We start from the raw sequence: 21,452 nt of genomic DNA, 5'->3' as shown, positions 1-21,452 counted from the left end.
TCCAGAATATTGTTATCCCAACATATAATTAGTATATTAAATAGTTTACATTCATTTTTTTCTTACTACATCTTCAAAATTTAGTGTCTGTTTCACACTCATGGCACATCTCAGTGCAGCCGCACAGGGCCTGGGGCTCGCGCTGCCGTGGGGGCGGCCCCTGTGCGCACTGTGCAGTCTGCTTCCGTGTGGGTCGGGCTGGAGAGGCCTGGAGCAGCCTGCGTGCAGGCTCCATGCTTTGTCTAAGAGGTGGAGGCTGAGCAGCTGTGACGTGCAGGTGCTGCACACCTGTCAGGCTCTGCGGTGGTTGCAGATGGTACCCATTCTGATTCGGCAGTGCCTGTGCTGTGCTGTTGGTTAGGACTTTGGTTGTTACTTCCGAGCAGAGAGAGGAGGCCCACCTGGTGTGAGTGGTACGCTCACCCGGAGCCTTGTAGCTTTTTCCTGTCGGCAGCCTGGGCCACAGGAGAAAACCAAATACATTTCCCTCACAAAGAAAGTCCTCATGTAAGCCACGGGAACAGCCTCCCTCCCGGTCCCCTTCCACGTTTGGTGAATGACCTGCCCCATCTGTTAGTTTGCTGTTGCTGCTTTGGAATCAGAGCAATGAACGGTGTATGCTTTTTGGTTTGTTTGTTTGTTTTTTATTTTTACCCTACTTTATTTTTCTGTAAACTACATTAGGTTTCTCCTTACTGTTTCCCAGAAGGATCTGTAAGCTTTTGATGTAAGGGTTTACAAACTTGTTTGCTGAAGTGCTTGGTCTGAGATGAAGAGGCTTTTTGTGGGGAGCAGACTGTTGAGGTTCTTCAGGTATATCTAGTTCAGAACTATTCAGTGGACTTACAATGAAAGCTTAATCTGTTTTCAAAAACATTTCCTCTGACAGAAGTCATATGCAAGCCAAGAGGTGTTTGCTGTAAGAATTCTTGGCACGGCATTCATTGGAAGGCTAGAAACTGGTTCCACTCGAGCCACATAGAGACTCTTGGAGGAGCACTGAACAACTCGTCTGCTCGTGTTCCTCCTTAAGGCACGCACTTGGAAGCAAAATCCGCAGAAGAAGACTCATGCTGATCACACACATTAATGAACGTACAGGGCACTCTCCTCGTAGCTCTCTTCCCCGGCTTGCTCTGGCCTTTGACAAGACTGTGAGATAGGTGCACCAGGGCTGCCCTTCCTAGTTCCTTTCAGTGCCCTGTTCCCACCTGATGCCTCACCGTTCCCTCCCAAGGATCAGTAGTGTGCTGTCTTCCACACGTCTTGCTTCCAAGTAGCTCTCACCTACTTAGAGAATCCTGGGAAGTTTTACAGCTGTGAGTGGCCTCATCCCCTCATTCTGCCCATGTGGAACCCGAGACCTTGAGGGGGCAGGGACTTTGCTGAGGCCCGGCTGCTGAGTGTTCTGACTCCACAGGTTGGAAGGCCTCTACCACATGGGACAGAATTGGATTTGACTGGTAAGATGCTGCTTCCGGGCCTTCCCACGAAAAGGGGCTTTTGAACTGGGAGTACAGAAGGCATACAAGTGCTTTAAGCTCCAAAGCAATTACTACACCTTGGGCATGGAGTGTCATGGGAGCTCAGTGGGCAAGGTTGCTTAGAGCAAAGGCCCTTCAAAGCCTCCTGACATCCTACTTGAAACATTGCCTGGAGAGACTGACCTTGTCCCCTCACGCCTGCCATTGGCCACGGTGGAGCTGTGAGTCCGTGACAGACAAGCCGCAGGGAAGAAGTTCAGGCGCACCTCTGAGGGACGTTTGTGTGATGTTAGACGTTCCAGCACAGTCAGAAGCATGAGCAAAATATACACCAAAATAATAAGATCATGACCTGCATAAAAATGTTGTCATATTAAGCTAAAATTTTGTTTTAGACAAGAGTTCCCTAAGGAAAAATTTAGTGAGAGACAAAGTTTCCTCCCATGAAAACTAAATTTAGTCTTCTGTCCAGATAAGTAGTGTTTCTCTAGCTCCAATTACTTATCCAGGTATATAGAAGCTTAATTTTACATCCCTGTTTCAAAGGACATTTTTCTCCACTTTACTGAACAGCAATTATTTTAATAATTAATCCAATCTGAGTAATGTTGTTAAGTCAGTTTTAGACGTGGCTGTTGAGAAATCCTCCCGCAGAACCGAGCTGGGAGGGGCTGGCAGGACCTGGGGTAACCAGAGCCCCCAGTCGGTGGGCTGGACCTGGACAGTTAATTTCTTGAACTTTCCACCTAGAAAACAAAATGTATATCTTTCCTAAGTGAGCTTTGTGGGCTTTTAAATTTTGGGTTTATTTTTTTTAAAGATAAAAATCTGGGCACTCATACAGACTGGGTTTATGGAAAGGGTTTTGAGAACTAGAGAAACAAGGAAAAGAATGAGAGAGAACAGTTGTGTTTATTTATTTCTTTTTAATCCTCACCCGAAGATTTGTTTTTATTGATTTGAAAGAGAGAGAGAGAATCATCAATGTGAGAGAGAAACATCCATCAGTCCCCTCCCATACTCACCCCAGCCGACTAGGGATCAAACCCCCCACGGCCTAGGTCAGTGCCCTGACCAGGGACTGGACGCGCAGCCTTTTGGTGCACAGGGACGATGCTCCAACCAACTGAGCCATGAGCCAGGGCAGAGATTGCAGTGTTATAAAAATTTGTTCTCAGCAGGAGTCAGGAAGACCCTGTAAGCACCCAGGCCCTGTTCTCCCGGTGGGCCCTGAGGAGGGAGGGCAGTAGCAGAGCCCGGAGGCGGGGGAGACTCACCACGCTCCCCTTTCTCTCTGGGGCAGTGGGGTTGGCCTGATCGTCACTTGGCCAAGACTGGGTGACATGGGAGCAGGCGCAACAGTGGACACAGTGAAGCTCTCACAGCCTTTCCTGCAAACCCAGTCCTTTCTGTCTGCATCACAGCTTTTGGGCCTCTTCTGCTTGTGTTAGCATAAAAAAGTAAGCTTTTTATTTTAAAGGGTTTTTTTTTAATTTAAATCACAAAATTTATTTAGAGAGCAATAGAGCCAAAAGGTAGAGTAACACAGAACTGAATCACACTTCCTTAGGTTTTCCCAGAAGGCTGCAAACCCTGACCATACACATGAAAAGTGGTGTGTATGTGCTGTATTTAGGCGGGGGTTACCACTGCATGCTGAAACCCGATAGGGAAGCAACATAGGTGAGGGAAATTTTTTAAATTTTCTTTTTAAAAGTGTGAGTCCTGGCATAGGTTGCAGGTCAGAACTTAAAGAAAGCGCCGTTCGAATGCGATTACTTCCCTAAGTTAGCATGCAGTGGCTGATCAGGAGAAGGGCTGCACAGCTCCTGCCCCGTGAAAGACAAACGCAGCCTTTATTTGAACGACAATAGCGTCCAAGAGCTCCTTCTTGTCTGGTTTGCTTTTTATTTTATTTTTTGTTTTGTGTTGTTTTGTTTGTTTTCCAGCATAGAGATCTAGGAGCAAAAAGTATTTTGCTATGTACATGACATTATTAGTTTTCTTCCCATTTCATTTTAAGATGGCCTTTTGCCCTGCCATCTTGAGACAGGAAAATGTCAGGAGGAAATGTATTCAGGGTTTGATTGTTAGCGCTGTGAGGTCTGAATGCAAATGGCCCTGCTGGTTACAGTCACCGCGCAGCGCCATTTCCATTCAGGTGGTTACTGTCGGATTCATATCGGAGGGCAAAAGGAGAGAGGCTTCTGTTGAATAAAATAAGAAATGGTGTGCAGGGCTCAGGAGAAAAGAGACTGCCTCGTCAGATGCCTGTAAGTCTGTATGTGGATATGATTAAATTTCTTTTCAAATACTATCAATATTTGTGATTTTTTCCTAAAGCAGACAATTAACATTCAACTTAAGCAGCAGCTGGGCCTTAAACATGGTGTTTTTATTCCTCCCTAGTCGGCATTGCTGCCAGTGTACAGGAATTATTTTTCTACACACTGGAGGAGTGTGTTTGTAAGTAATTGAAAACCAACTTAAATAGCAAAAAATGTAAGGAGGTTATGGAGGGGGAAAACAGGACTTCATTTTAGTAGATAAAGAAGTCATTAAACATTTGAATTGTCTTTGACTCTTAGGCACAGAAGACTTCATGGGAATAGCAAATCTTAAGAAGGAAATTAAAGGAGAAAGTTTGCTGAATGGCAAAACCCCAAAAAGTAATGTTCAGTTACTTACCTGCAGAGGGTAGCTGCTGGGCTCAGAGGGTGAAGTCCCATCTCAAGTTTTCTTTTCTGAGAGTGCAGTTACACTGTGAGAAATTTGTTCACGCTGTTGCAGAATTCTTAAGGAAGGATGCTGAGCACACAGCTCTGCATTTTTTTGGAATTGATCTGAGAATTAAATCCACAGAGACTAATACAAAACCTTTAGTAACCTGACCAAAGGCAGCACATGGTCCCTGCGGCACTGCTGACTCTCACACCCTCTTTGCCTCTCTAAATAAAAGACGCACCTGAAGGGGACCCGCATGAAGACCGCAAAACGATTTAGGAAAATGAATTAATGCCACACTTACTTAGTGAGTGGCCCTGTCAGCACCCGACCACCTGACCCCAAGACTGCCTCTGCGCTGCCACCTGCGTCTCCGACTCACGTCTTCCACACCATCACACTTTCAGTCCTGTCTGGAGCTTCGTTAATTCTTGCACAGCCATTACTTTGTGGCATGAAATTACATTAATTAAAACATTCAGTCTGATTATGGTTATTATTGTCAGAACAAAGTGTAGAGCTTCAGTGTTGTTATTGATTAGTTGTTAGTGTCAGCAGCAGATTCCTTTCTGTATTAATATTGATGAGACTGACCACTCTCCAACCAGGGACCTCAGAATCTTAGGTTCCTACTGAAATATTTTCCGGAGGTAAATGTGATCCTGGTACATTACGTGTAAATTACGCATCAGAGTGATCTTTTTAATGGACGCCTCTGTTGTAAGGTAAATTTAGAGGCCATTCTTCATGTATGAATGAGACCGAGTGACCATCCAAAAGAAGAGCCAACACAGTCCGTATCCAGTGCTCCAGTTTCCCTTTATTTTTAAGAAGAGCGTGGATAATAAAATTCGATCTTCATTACTGCTACATAAGAGATACCCAGAAAACATGTTTGTCTTTTATGAACCTCGAAACTATGGTACCAACTACCTTCTTCTCTCTGTGAAGAGAGAAGCACAGAGCCTGCCCGCAGCGCACTGTCCGGGGTTTGCTGCGCACGGCGCCATGGCAGTCATGGTCAGGTGGACGTGGATGTGGGAGGGTACGGACCAGCCTTTGCTGAGTGCCGGCCCCCGAGCCTCCGTGCCACCACACAGGTCGGGCCCTGGTGTTTGGAAGAAACATGGAGGGAGGGACACCGAAGGCTGAAGGGCGTCCCCAGAGGTGACGAGCTTAGGAACCCATCGGGCATCTGCTCCTACGCCTATCTATATCCCCACTATTTTAATTATTCTAGAATTTGCCATATTGAGAGTTCGAATACATTTTTGCTAAATATGAGAAATTTTATTTTCTCATGTTTATTTTTTTCTTTCCATTCATACGTTCCACAAATGCTTACTTAATGTGTACTATGTGTTTTTTTATGCTGGGGATATATTAGTAAATAAAATTACAGCCCCTGCCCTCATGCCATCACATTCAAGTATTTGTAGGGGGGTGATAAACAAGATTTTTTTGATGAATATGAGGCCGATGGTGAGAAGTGTGAAGGAGGAAAATGAAGTTATAAACCACAACATGAGTAGGTGTTAGGATTTCAGGTGCAGCTGGCCAGGGAAGGCCCCTGTGTGTAGGTGACATTGCAGTCAGGACTGAAAGAGGCGCAGGAGGGGAGGGGACTACGCCCCATGGATTCCTGGGGAGCTGCTCATGGGGCAGAGAGAACGGCAGCGCCAAGGGCTCCAAGAGCAAGAGTGCATCCGCTGTGCTCAGGGACAGCCAGGGAGGGGCATGCTGGCCCACAGTGCATTGTGGAAAGCACTAGGAGATTAGACCAGAGAGGCGGAAGAGGGTTGGCCGGAGCAGGGTTCTCTGGGCCGTTTGAAACATGTGGTGTTGGGAAGGATTTCTGCAGGTAGGAAGCCGCTGGAGCAGTTGGGGCAGAGCTGGCACGCTCTAGCTTACATTTTAACAGAGTGCATGGGGCGGGGCAAGGCAGGAGTGGGGAGACCTGTCAAGTGGCAGTCGCAATAAGCCAGGCACAGGATGATGCTGCTTGTCCAAGGTGGAAGTGGTGGAGGTGGTGAGAAATGGTGTGATTCTAAGAATATTCTGAAAACAGAGGGATAGGAATTGCCAACAGAGTGGTTGTGAGGTATTAGAGAAAGAGAAGAATCAAGGAGCAAAGTTTTTATTGTCAAATTTTTTGGCTTCAGGGTTTTAGAAGTATCTCTAGCCTCTTCTCTCAGTGGTAGGATACTCACCAGCTAGCTGCAAACACTGGCATAGAACTCTCAATATTTTGGTTAACTCTTAGAATCTCTTAGGTGCCCTGCTTAGGTGCCCTCCATGCTGCAGGCTTATAGGGAAGCACTGAGAGAATTGTACTCTGGCATCCGTAGAGATACAGCAATTTATATAAAACCACTAATGGAAATAATAATATAGCCATTGATTTAATAGTTATTATGTGGCCAGAGTACAGCCTATACTGGGTGATGTCCATCAATAATTTGTTAAATATTCAGAGAAAACCCAACAAAGGTACATCACACCAAAGCCTGTTAATCAGTTATATGAGTGTATTTTCCTAAATAAAATGAAGGCAGGAGGTGCAAGTACAACTCAGTTGTGATTTTTCTTTAATGCATGAGACCAAGTTGAGTGTTGACCATTTTCTTGGTTAAGAGAATGCTTTGGGCTGCAAATAACAGAAAATGTGACCAAGTGTTTAATTAACATTCTTTATCTCACGTGAGAAACCTGGCAGTGCTTGGTTACTGGCTGCTAAGTGCTGCCATCCAGGCTGTATAATCTAAGTCCCCAGTTTGCTGTCCCCGGCACACCGGCTCTTTTGTTTCCATGCTGACCGGTTTATGGTCTTGTCGTGGCTTCCTTAGTTTCACATCCTGTGTTCTCCCACTTTTTATCAGGGTCACAAAAGCTGCTTTCACAGAAGGACCCTGGTTGACTTCTTACATGTCATTGGCCAAATCTAGGCCACGCGCTGCAAGGCTGACCGGCAGAGGAGGGAAAGGGTTATTGTGTCCGGTCTGCAGCACCATCCCCTTCCTGGGGCACGGCACACTGACATCCTCCGTAAAGATCACAGTTTCATTAGCGCCTGGCTGCTGGGAAGCCGCAAGCAGCTGCCACAATATCTATCGCACACGGGCTTCTTGGCCGAGGTTGACCATTTGAACAGGATTAGCAAGGTGTTAGTCTCTGAATTGGTGTATCAGATACTTTAAACATGATTTACAAATACACTCCCTGCTGCTTCTTTACTCGTCCTTGCTTACACACCAGCTTTCACTTAAAACTTAAATTTCACAGTTGGTCTTTAAAAAAAAAAAGATAAGAATCATGTCTTCCCTGTGAAAAGAAGAAAGGAAATAAATGCTCCCAGAAGATGTTTTTCTCACCCACAAAAAAAGGAGATCTCAATGAAGAAGCAACTTCTGAAATTAGGTTCACTCCCATTGCTGTTCGGGACCGCATGCAGAGCTCAATGCCTCTGCATCCAGAGGCAATGTTGGGGCAGGGGTGGGAAGCAGGGGTTGGGGGGACCCTCTGGATGGAGGATGTCCATATTGAGATGAGTCTGGAATCCAGGAAGGGCAGAGTAGAAACCAGTGCCCACTGAATGGTTCTCAGATTAAAGGTATGTTTAGCTCGACTATTTTGAAGAGACATTTGGTTTGGTTTCAGGGAATGTGGAAGGCAAATCTGTATTACTGGGTTTCATAGCCCAGTCCCTGTAGCCTTTGTAACTCAGAAACAGAGCACAGCCATTTGAAGTTCACGAACCCACTTTAATTTCCTTTTTCTTATTTCTCGTAGCAGTGACTGAGCACCTCTCATTTTCAGGCCCTTCATGCCCTGTGCTTTGCTTTGTCTTTCCTTCTGTCTGATGACGCAAGTCCTCCCACACATCTGTGCCTTGCCTTTTGTTTGTTGATTGACTCATGGATGTAGTTTATTTGGGACAACAACTTTGCAGCTGGAGCTGTGGAATGAGCAGGCAAAGTGGTTTTTCTTCATGTACTTTTCAGGTGAATTTTCCTAGTAGTATCAGCTTCTTCAGAGACTAGGTAGGAGACAATGGGCCCTGTCACCTTCTCTGCTTTTGTCTTCTTTCAAGATCATCTCAAAAAATTGTCCTTCATACCCCTTTCATTGTATAAGTGCCCCAGCTTTGTGAAATAGTATGCCTTCCCTGGTTTTCTGAATCTCTCTGAATCATTTTACTAAATCTGATTCATACTGGGAGTAATTCTCTCCTGCAATTTAATCTTGCCACCAAGACAGTTTAGAGAGAGATTAAGTAGTACTTTTCTAGAGTGACTGGGACTTTGGAACTGTTGTGGTATGCCCTCTGAATGCTGTCTAGTTCAGGTGCTGATTTCACTGACATGCAGAGTGATGTGTAACACTGGTGACATCTTTTTAATTAGCAGATGCCCTTATCAAACTCTTGCATAACTTTCTGAGATAAGCTGAGTATTTTATTCTATACATTACTGCTTTACAAAAATTAGAATATGTATCAGTTGGGAATACTTTCAGCTGCAATTAACAGTACCTGATGGACAAGTGGCTTAATCCCCAAGGATATTTATCGTTCATACTTAACAAGATACACATTCAGAGGTATTAGGGAATCTTAAGAGTTGGGTCCAGCTCACTGTGTCTTCAAGAACCCAGCCTCCTGCTGTCTTTCCATTTTCCTTAAGCCTCATGCGTGGTTCGTTTGTCTTCATGCCCACTGCCCATGGCACAGGGTGCAGCTTTCAGAACCACATCCACGTCAAGGAAGGAATAAGGGTGAAGCTTTAGCACCAGTGGCTTCTCCTCTGAAGCCTGTCCCTTTCATCGGGAAGCACAGTTGCTTTCCCTGAAGCCCTTCAATAGACTTCTTCTTACATCTCATTGGCTACAAGGTCACATGGCCCATCTTAGCTACAGAGGAGCTGGGAAAGCAAGTATTTGGGTTTGGGCACCCTTTGTAGTGGGAGGGACATAAGAGAAGAGGGGGCTGCAAATCCTTTAGATTGGCCAAACCAACAGTGTCTGTCACAGTAGTCATCCTAACACTGCATTCTTGTGTGTATTTCCATCGCCAGAGGGAAATATAGTTTAAGAACGTGGGTTTTGGAGTCAGATTTCCTCAATTCAAATCCCAGCTTCACTTTTTTGCTAACTCGAACTTTGCGCTTTTCTCTGCCTCTATTCCTTTTACTGTGAAAGAAGGATGCTAATGTTCCAATTGTATATGATTAATGTATGAATGACCTGAAGCAGTATGTGGCCATTCCACAGATGTTACCTCCCTCACCCGCCTGGGGCCCCCACACAGACCAAACCCAGAGCGAGCTTAATGATTCGAAGCTTTTTTCCACTTTGAATGACAGAACGTGAAAGAGTAGCTTCCCGTAGCTTCCCATAGCTTCATCTTTATAATTACTAACTTAAAACTGAGATACACAAAAATCTCAGTCTGACTAGAAAAGTTCCTAAAAGGTTTATAGTCATAACAATCTGCTTGCCTTTGTTGGGACAGTTTTTAACTCATGTGGTTTTTTTTGTTTAGAAATAAAACACTTTGGGACTTCTGTGTTGAAGCAATACAGTGATAGACTTATTTTGACTAGAATCTATCAAATCAAGAATCTGAGACCCTTCTGTAATTTGCAGTGTATATAATGGTTCTAAAAAGGGACTCAGAAACTTTTAAAAAGCACCAATTAGGGTTATAGAAAAAAATCTCTGCCATGTTCTTCTCTATTATTCTTACACATAGATGCTCAGAAATGAGAGAATCCAGAGCTGCTTAACATGCAATGGATACCCAACAAATAATTGATGAAAAAATGTAGAATGAGAAAAGCATCAGAAAATATTTTGAAGATTGGCAGGACACCCAGAGCAGCTCCTAGAAAGCATTGTGACCTTCTCTTGTCGAATCACCGTAGACTGATTCTTCCTTTGTAGAGTTCCGGGGAGTAAAAAAGAGAGTAAACAACCATACCCAAGCCAGGTTCAAGTGCCGCCTAAGTCCTGTGAGGGGCATCCAAGTGAGTACAGGCAGCACGGAGCCATTAAGAGCCATCCAGTTACCAAAAACCAGGGGTTACAGCTCCTCCATCCTACACCCTCTTGTTCCCGAGTGCTCAGGAAGCATGATTCCTCCACCTACATTCCTCTGGAATGCAGAGCAAATGAGAACTAAAATTCTGTCTTTATCTCTTACCTAAATGAACTAACCCATCAGTCTCCTGGAGCTGTTGCCCACTTTGGGGAAGGAAGTCAAGTCTTCATCAGCCAGTTGTGCCATCCAGGCAGCTAACACGCTAGGTGTGTTGCGCATGCCCATTTGTGAATGGTGTGTTGACTGTCGTTCTTCTCTGACTTCCCCTCCAGCAAACCCGCTACGAAACTTACGTCAGCATTCTGAAAGAAGGAGGCAAGAAGCTCCTGAGTAACAGTGAGAGTGAGGCCGCGGGACTGAAGAAGTCGCATTCGAGTCCATCGCTGAACCCAGATTCATCTCCGGTCACTGCCAAAGTCAAGCGTAATGTGTCAGAGAGGAAAGATCACCGGCCTGAAACACCCAGCATTAAGCAGAAAGTTACTTAGAATCCACCTGTGACCAGGAAAGTGCTGGTCATGGATAAAATAGAGTTTTTCAAGATCTTTCTGGTAAATCCGTGAATATATTTAAAAAAATAGTCTGTGACTAAATGGTGCATTAGTAACCTTTTCTATTGTACATTTTTTTGTTAGTTTCTGTACAGATTGTCCCTTTGCTCTTGATTTCTTTGCTTTGATGGTTTTTGCGACTTGATAACTAATGCACCTTTTCGTGAGGCGGAGGGGATCATGATTTCAGAGGGAATTATGTGTCCCTTCTCCTTTGGTTTTCTCTTGTTTGCACTCTGCTCAGTTGTTATGTATTCTCAAACCAACTGTTACACTTTTTTTTAAGGTTAAAAAATTTAATCCATTGTGAAACACTTAACTGGACAAACTTTGTAGCTTAGTAAATTCTAGCCAGAGTTAATATAAACCTTTATATGTGAGATCTCAGCCGGTCACAGAGGTAGAGTTGAGCACTCTCAGAAGTTCAATTCCGAATGACAGTTCTGGGAATCAATGTGGCCCGCGGGCGGTGCGGCCATGCGTGCATCTCATTAGCACTTACTGTTGAGCCCTGACCCTGCTGGCAGCAGGGAGCTGGGATGAGAAGATCACGGCCCGCCGGACTGGCCGAAGGAAGCAGCCGTCTTGCTTCAAGCGCGGAGTCCGTTTCAGCCAAGCAGGGAAAGAGAAAGCAGAACCTTTTTGCCATTGAAGGTTGAGGAAAGATGACACCGAGTTCGTTTTGTTTTCTAAAGAACTGTGACAACAATCAGCTCTTGGGAGCTGCAGCGGTAGGCGTGTGTGCGGTCTGTAGAAATCGTTACCTCACTCCCACGGGGTCTAGACTAGGAATCCAGAATCATCTCCGCTGTCAACACCCTGCTGTCCAGGGAGTTACACATGCCGAGGCATGGTTGTAAGAATAGTGGGGTCTTAAGCAAAACAGTAAGAGAGGAAAACGAAGTTGCAGTTTTCCAACGATGGAATACTGACTCTTTAAAATCAATCTGAAAGTAATAAGTAGTCTGAATGAGTGATGATTGGGAAGCTGAGGAATCTACTGGTTGCATTTACAGGGTTACTTAGTTCATTCTTGGTCTTTCTGCTAGCCACTTCTCTCTGCTCCTACTGAACTTTCTCCTAAAAATAAACACTTTATTTGAAATCATTTCTTTCTATCTACCCAGAATAGTTCTATTGACCTTTAAGTCGTGAGCTTGTTCCAGTGACCATCCCTTTGAAATTCAGGGCGAAAAAAAGGACCCTCTCTTGCACAGGAAGAGATGGGAGCGAGAGTAGAGCCCACTGTGAGTTAGAACCTTCTGGTCACGAAGCCTCGAAACTTTGCGACCCTTAAAACTGTCATCTCCACAACTGCAGGACTAACGGAATCGCATAGAATACTCTTTTCCTCCCACTGAAGTTTGCTCTAGTTCTACTCAGTTTGTTAGTTAAAGGTACTATGACCAAAGAACCCAGACTCTGCGTGAATTGCATGATTCCAGTGAATCAGAGGAGGCCTGCCGTAAACCACGACGGTCTCCAGTGGCTCTTGTTCTGCTGTCCCGGCATGTAATTACTGGATTATTTATTCACCTTCACTTCCTTCACCTCTATCAGTGTTTGTATTCTGCTGGTGCCCGGAAAGAGGAAACCCCTCTCCAAGGCTGTAGCTGCTTGTTCTCAGATGAGGATTTTGCCACACCTCCGAAAAACTCCCTCCAGCCCTCTGTCTCATTTAGGTAAAGACAGTGACTGCATTTATGTCTCAGACAGGACGTTGACCAGTGTGGTGTGTGGACCTGATTCATTGTTGTAGCTTCGACTGGATTCAGGATGTCCACAAGGGACTTGTCTTCCTCCCTAGGATCTGAGCAATCAGCCAGTTTGTTTTCTGCCTCGATATCTGTCCTGAGCCGGGGAGAGAGGGGGACCCAGACCCTGTCATCTCCGAGCTTCGGCCACCGGAGGAAAACAGACATCCCCGACTGGCTCGAATGTGTCTGCCCACCGTGTGAGTGTGTCTGTGTGCACAGCACGTCTCTGTGTGTTTCCTTAGAGTACTTGACGAGCGTAGAATGGTACCGAGCTGCCGTGTGTCTGACGTGCAGAGTGCCGAGGCTCTGAAACACTTGGTTCGCGTCAGCCTGGCAGCCTCATCCTGGTGATATGACTCACTGATGTTATCTCCAGGAACTTCTGGACATGCTAATGGAGTATTGGGTGCAAAAGGCACTTTTGAAGCTGCAGTACGCAAACTGTGTTTGCACAGTTTGTCTTTAAAAACAACTGCAAGGTTCTTTGGAGAGCCAGGATGGCACATCGTCCTGGCCTGGTGCTGTCCATCTTTAGGAGCCGGGCTGTGAGCGCCTCCTCCTGGTGGCCTCTGGGTTACTGTCTGTTGTAGGCATACCTGGCGGGCTGCAGGTTTATTCTGTAGGAAGAAATGGCCCCTGGTTCGACTGTACTTTGAAACTCTTGCCCACAGCCAAGCACATTTTCTTCTGCAGTAATTTCTTTCCTATGGTATCGAGTCAGAAGACATTGAAGACATTCCTTTCCCAGCTAAGCCCCGCCTACAGCCCATTCACGGTACAGGGAGCTATCCTCCCCCTCCCCCTCCTCCTCCTCCTGTAGGTACTCCCCACCCAGCCCATGCCTCACCCACTGCTCAGCCTCGGGAGTCTTGGGACTGCTCTTCACGTAATAAAGCATTATCCTCCTTCACATACATACACTTGACATTAGTTTTCAGTCTAGGAAATCTTGACAGTCATCAGAACACTTGAGTGATAGTCTCGTTGCACAGCTCACCATAGAGGTGGCCCGTGTATTAAGTCCTTGTTGACTTTGACGGGGAGGTGTCAGGGATGCATGGTCAGCAATCCAAACTTAATTACTAGCATACAGAGTCCTTATTTTATTGCCAGCCCATAGATATTAATTGAAGTATGCTTTTTAAAAAACACATAGTATGAACTCTTAGCAATGCCTAATTAAGCCAAGCAATACTTCTGTGCATTTTAATTAGTCTCAGTAAGACCAGCGTGTGGGAGAGTCATCTGGTGGCGCTGCAGTTCCCGGGGAGGAAGCAGCTGTCCAAGATCCTCTGTGCTTCTCCGACTGCTGCCTTAACTCAGAAGATGGGGGCTGTTTCCCAGTTCCCAAAAGTGATGTGAGGGAGTTAATTCTGCAAGAGGAAAGTTGATTGGCTTTCTGAGGCCAAGCCAGCTGGAGTTCGTATTTCACCCTGTGGCCAAATCTCAGAATTTCTGAGGCTGGAGAAGAATCTAGACAACAGCAGGGAAGGAGGCCCTTTGCCGCCTAAGCACAGAGGTATGGAGTCCCCCGCTGGCCCCCGCCTGCCCCTCCCTCCGTCGGGAGAGAGCCCGGAAGACGCTCGGAGATGAGACGGGGCCTGAGACAGGAGCTGCACCTCCTCTGCCCTTGTCCCTGATCGACCTTAAACAAGTTTGTCCACTGTCAAACACCCAAGACTTTCTTGGGTTTAGTGAGTTGCCTTGAAATTCGATTCCTTCACCATTTCTCCTTGTAGCCACCAGTTAAGCTTTTCTAAGCCTGAATTCACAGGGAGTTCATCAGCCTTCTTGGTGCAAACCTCTGTCATTTAGCTCTCGGGGACCCTGTCAAGGTTTCAGCTGGTTGGGAGCCACCTTCCTTCTTTCCGCAGCGAACAATCCCTTCACTTCTCAAATGACAGGATGTTTCCCCGTTGTTGAATTAGCCCAGTTCACAAAGAACCAGTGTGGCATCCCAGGACTTGTTAAAAGTAGAGTCTAGCTCTGAGGAGTAGTGTGGTTTGGGGTTTAAGTAGCACCTGCTTTTCTCACAGAGCATCCGACTTCCTCTGACAAAAAAAGTTAAGTCACCTTTCTAGGCAGGTGAGCCTCTGGGCCGGCCTCGCCCCAGAGCTTCCTGGCTGTCTCTTGCCCCAGGTTAGCCCCTCTTTCCACCAGCCTTTTGCCATCTTCCACCATCAAGGCATCCAGAGGACTTCAGAGATCAGTAGTTTACGGCAAAATTCACCCAAAAAATGCTTCTCCTCTCAGATTCCTTTTCAATGTCTCTCTCACAAGGACTGAAGTCCAAAGTCATTGCCATTCTCATGTTATAGTATCCAAAGCCCAAGGGGGCGGCCTTCTGCTTAAGACAGTGCATGCAGAGAGAATGTCTTCACAGGAAGAATGTCAGTAAATACTTGAATCTGCATGACAGTTTGTCGACTTGAATGCAACAGCAAGAAAATATTGCAAGTTAAGTAACTGTATATATAGTAGGTTTCCTTCCGTCTCTTTGGCTCATCTGTGTAATTCACGTGTGTATCTCGTATTTCAGGCCTTTGGAAAATATTCATATAGGTAGTATGTCAGACATCAAAGAAAATGCTTTCCTGTCTCCTGCCAATGTTGTATTTGTGGGTATTTATGGTTGTATGTATGTATATGTATCAATGTGTAGATTGTATATCAGTATATGGTATATGTACATCAAATTTATTTTTGTCCTTAATAACCAGTGTGATATGAAAAGCAAGTAAAAACCTCATAGGATTGAATATATAATGCAGTTATTGAGAATATATATATAGTGGTACTGTTTTATTAAACTTAAATTCAAATGATATTTTGATTAAATTTTTGTAATAATAAGATTTTATGCTAGAAAATTTCATCTTTGAGCTTTGAATCACCAGGGCAAAAATGACTCTGAACTAACTTTGTGAAACTATTTCAGTGTGCTGTGTACAATACCGAGGGGGGAGGTAGCTCATTATAATTTGGGATTACAGAAAGGGGAAAAAATCAACAAACAAAAACGGCTGTTTTAGCAACTTCAGTATTAAGAGCACTTAGACATAAAGCCAAACTGGCAGTGTTGGGCTTCTTACAAAATGTGATGCTGTAAAGCACACGTTCTTTATTGTTGTAATTAGCCCAGGACAATGGAGCTCTCAGAAGAACACAATAAGTACCCACCGTCTTGTTTATGTGCCTGTGTCTATTTCGTAGTAGATCCAACCACGCCCCCTGTGCCACATCCTTCCTCCTTTACTTTAGAGAAACAGTGCACACGCTAAGGCGTATCAGGGCTTCCCAGGATCGGGTACTGTACTCCAGGTTCGCGGTTGCACAGACTGGCGTCTGGTGTCACAGGTGAAAGAATTCTCGGACGAGCTATGGACCAGGCTAAAACTTTCTTTAATATTTTTATACTTAAGTCTCTTTTCCTGCCTCTCCCCAAAGAAGAGCCACTGGCCTTAGTTGTTTGAGCTTACTGTTTATCCGACAGCATGTACATAGATGACTAGAGATTACAGTTTTATTAACCAGCATGTTCGGTGTATTCTGAGTGAGTGGTTGGGGGCCGTGTGTCTGTTGACACACGCAGCCTCGTGTTCTCGTACCTGCTCCCGGTGCGGAGAATGGGAGGTGTGGAGTGGGAGACTAATCTTCGGCTCCGGGCCGCCATAGTGTGTTGGTAGTTACATTTGAGCTTTTCTTATTAACTTAAGTCGCAAACTGTTTTTGCAAATATATCGCACTTCCCGATTTGTTCCTGACGTGCGGTGCACTGGCTCTGTGACGGATCAGCAGGGCCTTTGTTCTGCAAGACTATGTTTCCTTCTGAGAATTATAGTGCTTTGCAAAAACATCCATTTGATTCAAGAATCATATACAGCAGGAGTAGCAAAAGTAGAAAAGCTTCATTTTGGGCCTTAATTATTTGAAATGTTTGGACTTTCAGTATAAAGCCATGTAGGTTATAAAGCCAAGTCACCATTTGGCATGGATAATAATATCTACTCTGCAGAGAGTGTATATGCGCATTAATTTTTAATGCCATTAGCATACTTTTTTAAGCTATAGAAACAAGAGTAATTAGACCAAATGAAAGGTGGGGGTGGGGGTGTGTGTGAGCTAGTCACCTTTCCTTTGGGGGTAGAAATGCATGTGCTCTGTCCTCTGCTTTGTCCCAGTAGGTGTGTAAGGGGAAAGGGTCACATATCTAGGCTTCTCACACACATGTATGCACACATAGTGAGTGTTCTAAGTTCCACAAACCGGAGACACCAAGGCCAGAGCGCTCTAAAGAAGTGATGCACAGAGGGGGTGGAGATTGCCTGACAGGAATGTGTTTCCAGGGCAGGGAGGAGTTCGAGCTCTAGTGTGTGATTTCGAGGTGCACTACATCTTAACAAATGAGGGGATACACATCGCGTCCTTTCTGGCAGACCACCACATTGATGGCTTGCTTGTCATTCACAAGCAGCCACTCTCCAGAGTTCCCCCAGTGGCTGGGGGAAGTTCCAGAAGGCTGGTGTGCGCCATTTTCCAGGCGGCATTGCTGCCTGTTCTGGAGATCACGTGCAAACGGAGAGGCGACGAAGCACTCTCCCTGGCAGCACTGTGTGCTCGTCCACTCTCCACTCGGCGCTGCCCTGCTGCGAGAGAGCTCAGACTGAAGGTTGCCAAACAGTTAGTTGTGCACTTTTCCGTCAGCAACCACGAGAAGGAACCTAGCTAAAACATGTTTCCCTTTGCAGGGTAGAGCGCTAACCTCCTATGTATAGTGTTGTGAAATAAGCACCTTAACTTCAATTCCTGAAAATGTTGGTTAATGGAGAGAATTTTGGAGTTTCACTGATTATTTCCCTGCGAGCCTGCCTTGGTAAGCCACCAGACCCGAAGTCCCGGCCACACGCTCAGTGAAGGGCAGCACCTCAGGTCTGAGGCTCCTCACCCGGGCCCCTGATGCCGGGGCCACGGAGGGTGGCAACGTGTTCTCTCTGCAAAGAGGAGCTTCGCCTGGCCTTCCACTCCACACCCTGGGCTTCACAGGCTCCTTTAGGGATCCAGCTGTCCTAGTGGGCTGACCCTGCTGAGGCCAGATGTCAACTTTGAGAGGGACTGAGTCACTGGGGGTGGTGACACGTGACAATGGCATAAAGATAATTCTCAGATGGAAGCCAAGACCAGATATTTTTGCTTTTGCACCCAGATTTCTGGAAATGGAAAACCTTCCATTTCTGCAGGGAGGGTCAAGGAACACGAAGCTCACTGCCTAGCCACGCTGCTCAGTCCAGGGGAGAGCTGTCGGGTAAAGGCCTGAATGCCTCCCCGCATTCTCTTCTACCTCAAGTCGTGGGAGCCCGTGTCTGGAACAGCAGTCCACCCAGTGGAGCGCTGATGCTGTCAGCCTTGATGGCTGGACGACAGGCAGAGGGGAGGGAGTTTGTATCCTCAAATAACACGAGTGTATACATGTAAAGCAAGCTTTTGACTTTCTGACCTGTTCACTGGACTCGATTCACTGTGGCTCAAACGAACTGGCAGTGTGGAACATTCCTTTACCTTCAAAGTTTTCTCCACCAATCATTTCAGTTTCATTGCAGTCCTGGTGCCATATGTCCCTGCAAATTGTGAAAGTAATTAGTGACAAAGTAGCAGCCTCCTCCTTTTCAGTGGCCAAACTCTCAGCGTCAGCAGACCGGGGTCCGCTAGTGGTACCAAACCCTGTTCCTCGTCACCACCCACGAGACTTGAGACAGGCCGTCTCCTAGAAAATGGGGGCGTTTGTGGTGGTCAGCTTTTGAATGGAACAGTAATTTATGTGGATATTGTTAAAGTGTTTAAAACTATTTTGAAAATTAAGTTTACATTTTACAGTTGCTTTATTTTGTATTAAACGAGCTGTACGTGAAGATTACAGTTCGCCGTGTTGCAGTACCTGAACCGCGTGGCCCTCGCCTGGTGGCATCGGCGCTGTGGGGTACACAGCGCACTTCCCTAGTGTGTAAATGTTCACGAGTGGAACTGTTCCTGTGTTTTTACAAGTTGGGGGTGATTTGTTGTTTTACGACAACAAAATTTATTGCATTGAAATGGTTTTTACGTGATAGAAATCATGCGAAATAGTGAAGGATTTAAAGTATGTATATGATACATGTAAATGTCCAAACTTTAGAAAGAAATAAAACTGACAAATTTCAATCATTCAGGGGTGTGTCTTTATTTGCTTGGTTAAGCGCCTAGAATAATACCTTTAAAAAATCCAGACAAGCAACACAACGCACCCCGCTTCCCTGAGAAGACAGCCACCAGCCCCTCAGTGAGAGACTCAGCCATGGTGGCTGAGGGGGGTGGTGACAAGGCCAAGTTGCTGATGCCGACCTGCCTCCTGATGCCAACCCGCCTCCTGACTGCCGTCTCCATCGGGGCTCTGAGAGGGGAGGCACAACAACACTTTGTGAAGTAATTTCACGAATCCATCTGCATTCCCCATTACCCCTAACGCCACTCATCAAGGCCAAGGGCAGAGGAGTCCGTTGCTGCCCTAAAACACAAATGCTGGTCCCTGCCTTCTGGTGCCTTGTGTGTATGTTTGTATCATCAGAACTGAACCTGATGGTTAAAACAACATCTCTGTCCTTGGAACATGAAAAAAATCCCACCCTGGTCAATTGACTTCTGGGTATTGGAGACCACGTTTTATGTTTGGGCGTCTGGGCGTTTGAAACGAGGTCGCTGGTGACATCCTCCTAAACATAAAGGAAACTGCACTCAGAAGAGATCAGGACCGAGAGGCTGGGTGAACCTCCTGGAAGTTACAGGCTTGGGCGGGGGAGCAGAGGTATCTTCTGACACCCTTGGCTCAGAGATCCCCTGTTTGGAATGTGAGCCTCAAACATGAATCTTACACAAATATCAAATCATTGTACACCTGAAACTAGTACAATGTTATATGTCAATTATGTCTCAGTATTTTAAAAGACCAGGAAAAGAAAAACAAAATAATCTGCAGTGTCCAGTTGTCCTCCGGAGCCACAAGTTTTGTGTATCTTACCACATTCCATTTGTTGCACAATTAATAATATTATAACCAAAGGAACTGTATAGGTTGTTTGTAAGAGATGGACTCAGGAGGGGAAACTCAGACCCAGAGCCAATTAAGACATTAACATGAAAAAAATTAGTAGCTCTAAATAAGGTCTTATCTGTAGATTCTATTCCACCATAGTCTGAGATTTACCAAATGAAACTGCTGAATCACTCAACTTTCACTGAAAAAAAATTGTATGCAGTAGGAAACATTGGAGACAGGCATATTAGAGGGGAGTGTGAGCTCTGGATGCTGCAGACCAGTGGGCTCGAAATTGACTGTGGGCGAAACTTCAGAGTGAATTATAAGGGAGTCAGCAATTACTGGAAGCCAGCCTGGGTTCCCAGGAACAATTCATTTGAGACTACATTCATTTCTTACTTTGTAAGGTTAGGCAGATTAGAAAGATGCAGTAGACACTTGGAGCTGTGAAAAAGAATTTAACACGTTCCTGAATGAAATATCCCTGGGCAAATAGAGAAATACCATCTGGATATTAGTGCCATTGGTGGCTGTGTAACCTCTTGAACAGTACTCACTAGGACACAGGTGGCAAACACAAGGCCTGCGGGCCAAACACCAGCATCCAGCCCTCCACCTTGTTTTGTCTGGCCTGGCACCTTGTTCCTACCCCACCGCAGTGCCAAGCTCTCACTTAACTGTTAAGAAGCAGTTACATTTATAGTCCTAAAAATACATTTGACCCTTTGAAGGCAACCGCGAGGCTGATGTGGACCTCGGTGAAAAGGAGTTCGACACCCCTGCATTAAGGGATTCATTTCCCCCTGGAAGGGCATTCCTGGTGTTCTGCTGCAGAGCTTGCCTGTCAGCCCTCTCTGTTCAGCCTTGTGATAACCTGACTGAAGCTACAAGACATGACTGTGTTAAAAATGTGTATGTCTTAAAGCTGAGAAAGAATGATTATACTACATGGCAATCAGGATTCAGAAAAAAATCTCAGGCAGGGAAATGGGGCAAAGAAACAATGTGACACATAAATGTGTACCATCTTTCCCTTCAGTGACAGAAAAACAAGAACCAAGGTCAAGGTAGGACCTGGTGTTGCACAGTACAGTGAGCACACAGGAATGAAGGCCTCCAACTTGAATCCACAGCGAGGGCAGTGAGCCCAGCAATGTGGCTGCCAAGCCCACGGGCCCTCCTCGGGCATGCTCTCTCTGTAACGTCTTGGGGACAGGGCAGGTCTGTGGCATGGCCCGTCACCAATGCCACTGCACCTGCATAAATGGCCTTGAGACCCAGAACGCCAAAGGGAGAGGACACAAGAGCAGCAGCCAGGATGGAAAAAATGTGAACCATGAAATGAGAGGAGCACGAGCCATGCGTGCACCCGGCGGGGACGGCTCACCCGTGGCGGGAGGAGGGGAGACTGGTTTTGAGTGAGTATCGTGAGGGAGGGCCATGAGGAGTGTGCTGTTGCAATCTGAGGGGTTTAACTAGGGCTGGTGATTGGAACCTACGAGAAGCAACACCACAGCCCAGTGGGAGGGACAGCCTTCCTTCCACTCAAAGCTGGGGGACAGACAAGCCCGTGCCAACAGCTCCGGTCAGATGTGGGCTGGCAGCGGGAGGGGTGCACAGAGGAACAAGAGAAACCTCAAGTGGGCAGTTGGATTGTAATCATGCTAATAGATGTCATTATTTAAAATCTCTACAGGGCACTTAAGTGCCTGGCAACTTGTGAGGCACCACGCGGGTCCTCTCGTTCAATCTCCATGGCGTGGATCAGTCCGT

The 21,452-nt window shown here is 45.9% G+C and overlaps 1 protein-coding gene across 2 annotated transcripts in view; it reads left to right on the top strand.

Moving 5' to 3' along the window:
* The window catches only part of PSD3 (pleckstrin and Sec7 domain containing 3), a 536,273-nt gene extending 517,465 nt beyond the window's left edge, over positions 1-18,808 (top strand). For both annotated transcript variants that reach the window (XM_036011513.1, XM_028526436.2), the window contains one exon: positions 10,578-18,808. In XM_036011513.1, coding sequence (XP_035867406.1) covers positions 10,578-10,793 — 216 coding nt within the window. In that variant the 3' untranslated portion in view covers positions 10,794-18,808. The remainder of the gene's footprint in view (positions 1-10,577) is intronic.
* Positions 18,809-21,452: the final 2,644 nt, after the last annotated feature.

Source organism: Phyllostomus discolor, chromosome 11 (genome assembly GCF_004126475.2).
Source record: "Phyllostomus discolor isolate MPI-MPIP mPhyDis1 chromosome 11, mPhyDis1.pri.v3, whole genome shotgun sequence".
Classification (NCBI taxonomy): domain Eukaryota; kingdom Metazoa; phylum Chordata; class Mammalia; order Chiroptera; family Phyllostomidae; genus Phyllostomus; species Phyllostomus discolor.
This window is presented reverse-complemented; position numbering and strand designations above follow the sequence as displayed.